The 2,544-nt window shown below is 35.1% G+C and overlaps 1 protein-coding gene across 1 annotated transcript; it reads right to left on the bottom strand.

Moving 5' to 3' along the window:
- Nucleotides 1-86: 86 nt before the first annotated feature.
- On the bottom strand, nucleotides 87-1,655 carry TM35_000032110 (uncharacterized protein; the record flags this gene model as incomplete). The annotated part of the gene is made up of 1 exon (XM_029021978.1): nucleotides 87-1,655. The coding sequence occupies one exon, from the start codon at nucleotides 1,653-1,655 to the stop codon at nucleotides 87-89; it is 1,569 nt and encodes a 522-aa protein (XP_028886524.1).
- Nucleotides 1,656-2,544: the final 889 nt, after the last annotated feature.

Raw genomic sequence — 2,544 nt, forward strand, 5'->3', positions numbered from 1 at the left:
TTTTTTTTTTCTTTTTTACATTGACAACAGCAACAATAAAGAGAGACGAAGTATGTAAAAGTAAGCGCAAACCCCCCTTTTGTGCTTTATATGATATTCTCCGGATCCAGCTGTTCAGCCCAACTAATAAGTGCACCTACTGTATCATCATCAAGGGGATTGGCAGCTGTTGCCTGAGGAGTATCCGATACTGGTAAAGGTGCAGCATTACCTGAATCCATAGAAACAGTACCATTATTTTGTGAAACCACAGCAGATGGTACTATAGTTTCTCTTCTTCTAAGATTAGGTAATGGATTATTCTCCGTAGATGAAACGGGACTAGTCGTTTCAGGCCTTCCAATAATAGTACTACTACTATTCCCATTTATACTATTACTATTACTACCAGCACTACGTATTCTTTCATATATCATACGACTAGGTGTACCTAAAGGTGTCGTTATTTCTCTCACAGAAGTGAAAGGTACTTGAATGGGTGGTGCAATAGGAGCTCCTATATCATAAGGGTGCATAACTCTAGTATGTGCTAAAGCTGAACTTGGACGTAAAGAAGATCTTTCCTTTTTTTCCTTTTTTTCCCTTTTTTCATCCATAGATACAGATATTGCAACAGGTGGGAAACCTGGTGCTTCTGCAGAGATCAATGGTGGTTTTGAAGGATTGGTAAAGTGATCATCCCATGGTACTAATGAGATAGGTTCTGTACGGTTTAAACCTTGTCCTTCTTCTTTTTCTTTTTCTTTCTCTCTTTGATCTTGTTTAACATCTTCAACTCTTGAAGAATCATTAGAAGTGTGTTGACCACTATAAAGCATCTGCAGACGAAGTCTACGTTCAATTTGTTGTTCTAGTTCCTCTTGACTAGGACCAGTTTCTTTTTTTCTATTTTTTTCTGTCTGACGTTCAAGTAAAGGTTGACCTGCTCGTTCATATTTACTCTTTGTATCTAATGGGGCACCACGTATAAACTCTAAAAGAGGTTGATTACTTCGATTTCTTGATTGACTCGAACTTGACTGCAAAAAACGAGAACTTTCTTCAGTTAATACATTGGGAATAGTCTGTAGTTGTGGTTTGCGAATAACCCTACCGGTACCAAGTTCTACATGCACAGACATTGGAATAGAAGAACCACTTGAAATAGTTTCCACTTGAGGTGTATTACGTACATTTCCTCGAAGATCACATTCACTATTAGTTTTATTAAAATTGGAATGTTGTCGTCTAACTTCCGAGGTACCATCACTGCAGGATAATGTATCCGAACTCTCACTACTTTTTATCGAAGTTGTAGAAGCAACATCTTCTTCCGTGTACACATCCACATCTCGCACTTTCATCAAGAAACGTAAACCCTTTTTCGGTTTTGTTGTATTTTTTTTCTTTAATCTAATTCGGGGTGCGGAGGGTGTTGAACTCACTTGACTTAATTTAATGGAATCTACCAAAGTAGTATCTTGTGTGGTTGCCGCATCTAAATTAAGAGGGAAATGATGACTACTACTGCGATCGGCGTCTGGGCCCCAAATTGTTCTGCCAAAGGAGGCCCCTCCAGTCTTCCCTGTGGTCTCCTCCCGCATTTGCTCATTCTTCTCACGGAGGTTCTCCATGGCCTTTAGGATTCTGTACTCTTCCCATGGGCCAAGGTACATGTTTCCCTACTTTTTTTTTTTTTCTATTCTTTTCTTTTTTTTTTTTGTGTTTGATTTATAATAATAATAATTATTATTATTATCTTTTTTTTTCTTTTCTTTTTTTTTGTTCCCTTCTGTGTGCGTCTATGGGGATGTGACGCTACAGCGTGTATGATAAGAACACAGAGAGAAAGAAAAAAAAAAAAGAAAAGGGGATTATTAGATAAAAAGTGGAGAGGATTACACAGACATATATATATACATATAATTAATAATAGCATGAAAATACGCCGAGAATAAACAGAAAGAGAGAGAATAATAATAATAAAGTAAAAAAAAGAAGAAAACTTTAACAGAAGGAATGGGGAAAAACAAAACACGATACTTTGAAGCACACATACAACCAAGATCACACAGACTATACGCAGATACAGTTACAAACGTAAAAAGAAAGCACACACACACAAAAAAAAAAAAACAAGCATATAGGATGTAAATGTTTACAGCAAAAAATGTCAAATAATGATATATCTTGTTTTTTCTTTTTTCTTCTTTTACATTGAGTACAGGAACATTACAAATGAGCTTAGTATAAACTTTACTTACTCATTTTGGGATCTATTAATAACCATGCTTCAGGGCAATAAGAATATGTAGAATGTCCATAAATATAAATAAATATATATATATATTTGAGGAGAGAAAAAAAAAGAAAAGAAACGCTAAATATACGCCACATCTATACTATACTCTAGAAAAATCATGTAGGAACAATAGATGCTGTATAAAAAATTTTTTTTTTTCCTTACTCTCATACGGAAAAGGAAATAAAGAATCATCCAATTACAGATGTACTACCTCACTGTTTCTTTTCTCTTGAGATACCCATATCCTATTTTTTTTTTTT

Source organism: Trypanosoma theileri, assembly GCF_002087225.1.
Source record: "Trypanosoma theileri isolate Edinburgh chromosome Unknown TM35_Tth_3_V1, whole genome shotgun sequence".
NCBI lineage: Eukaryota > Euglenozoa > Kinetoplastea > Trypanosomatida > Trypanosomatidae > Trypanosoma > Trypanosoma theileri.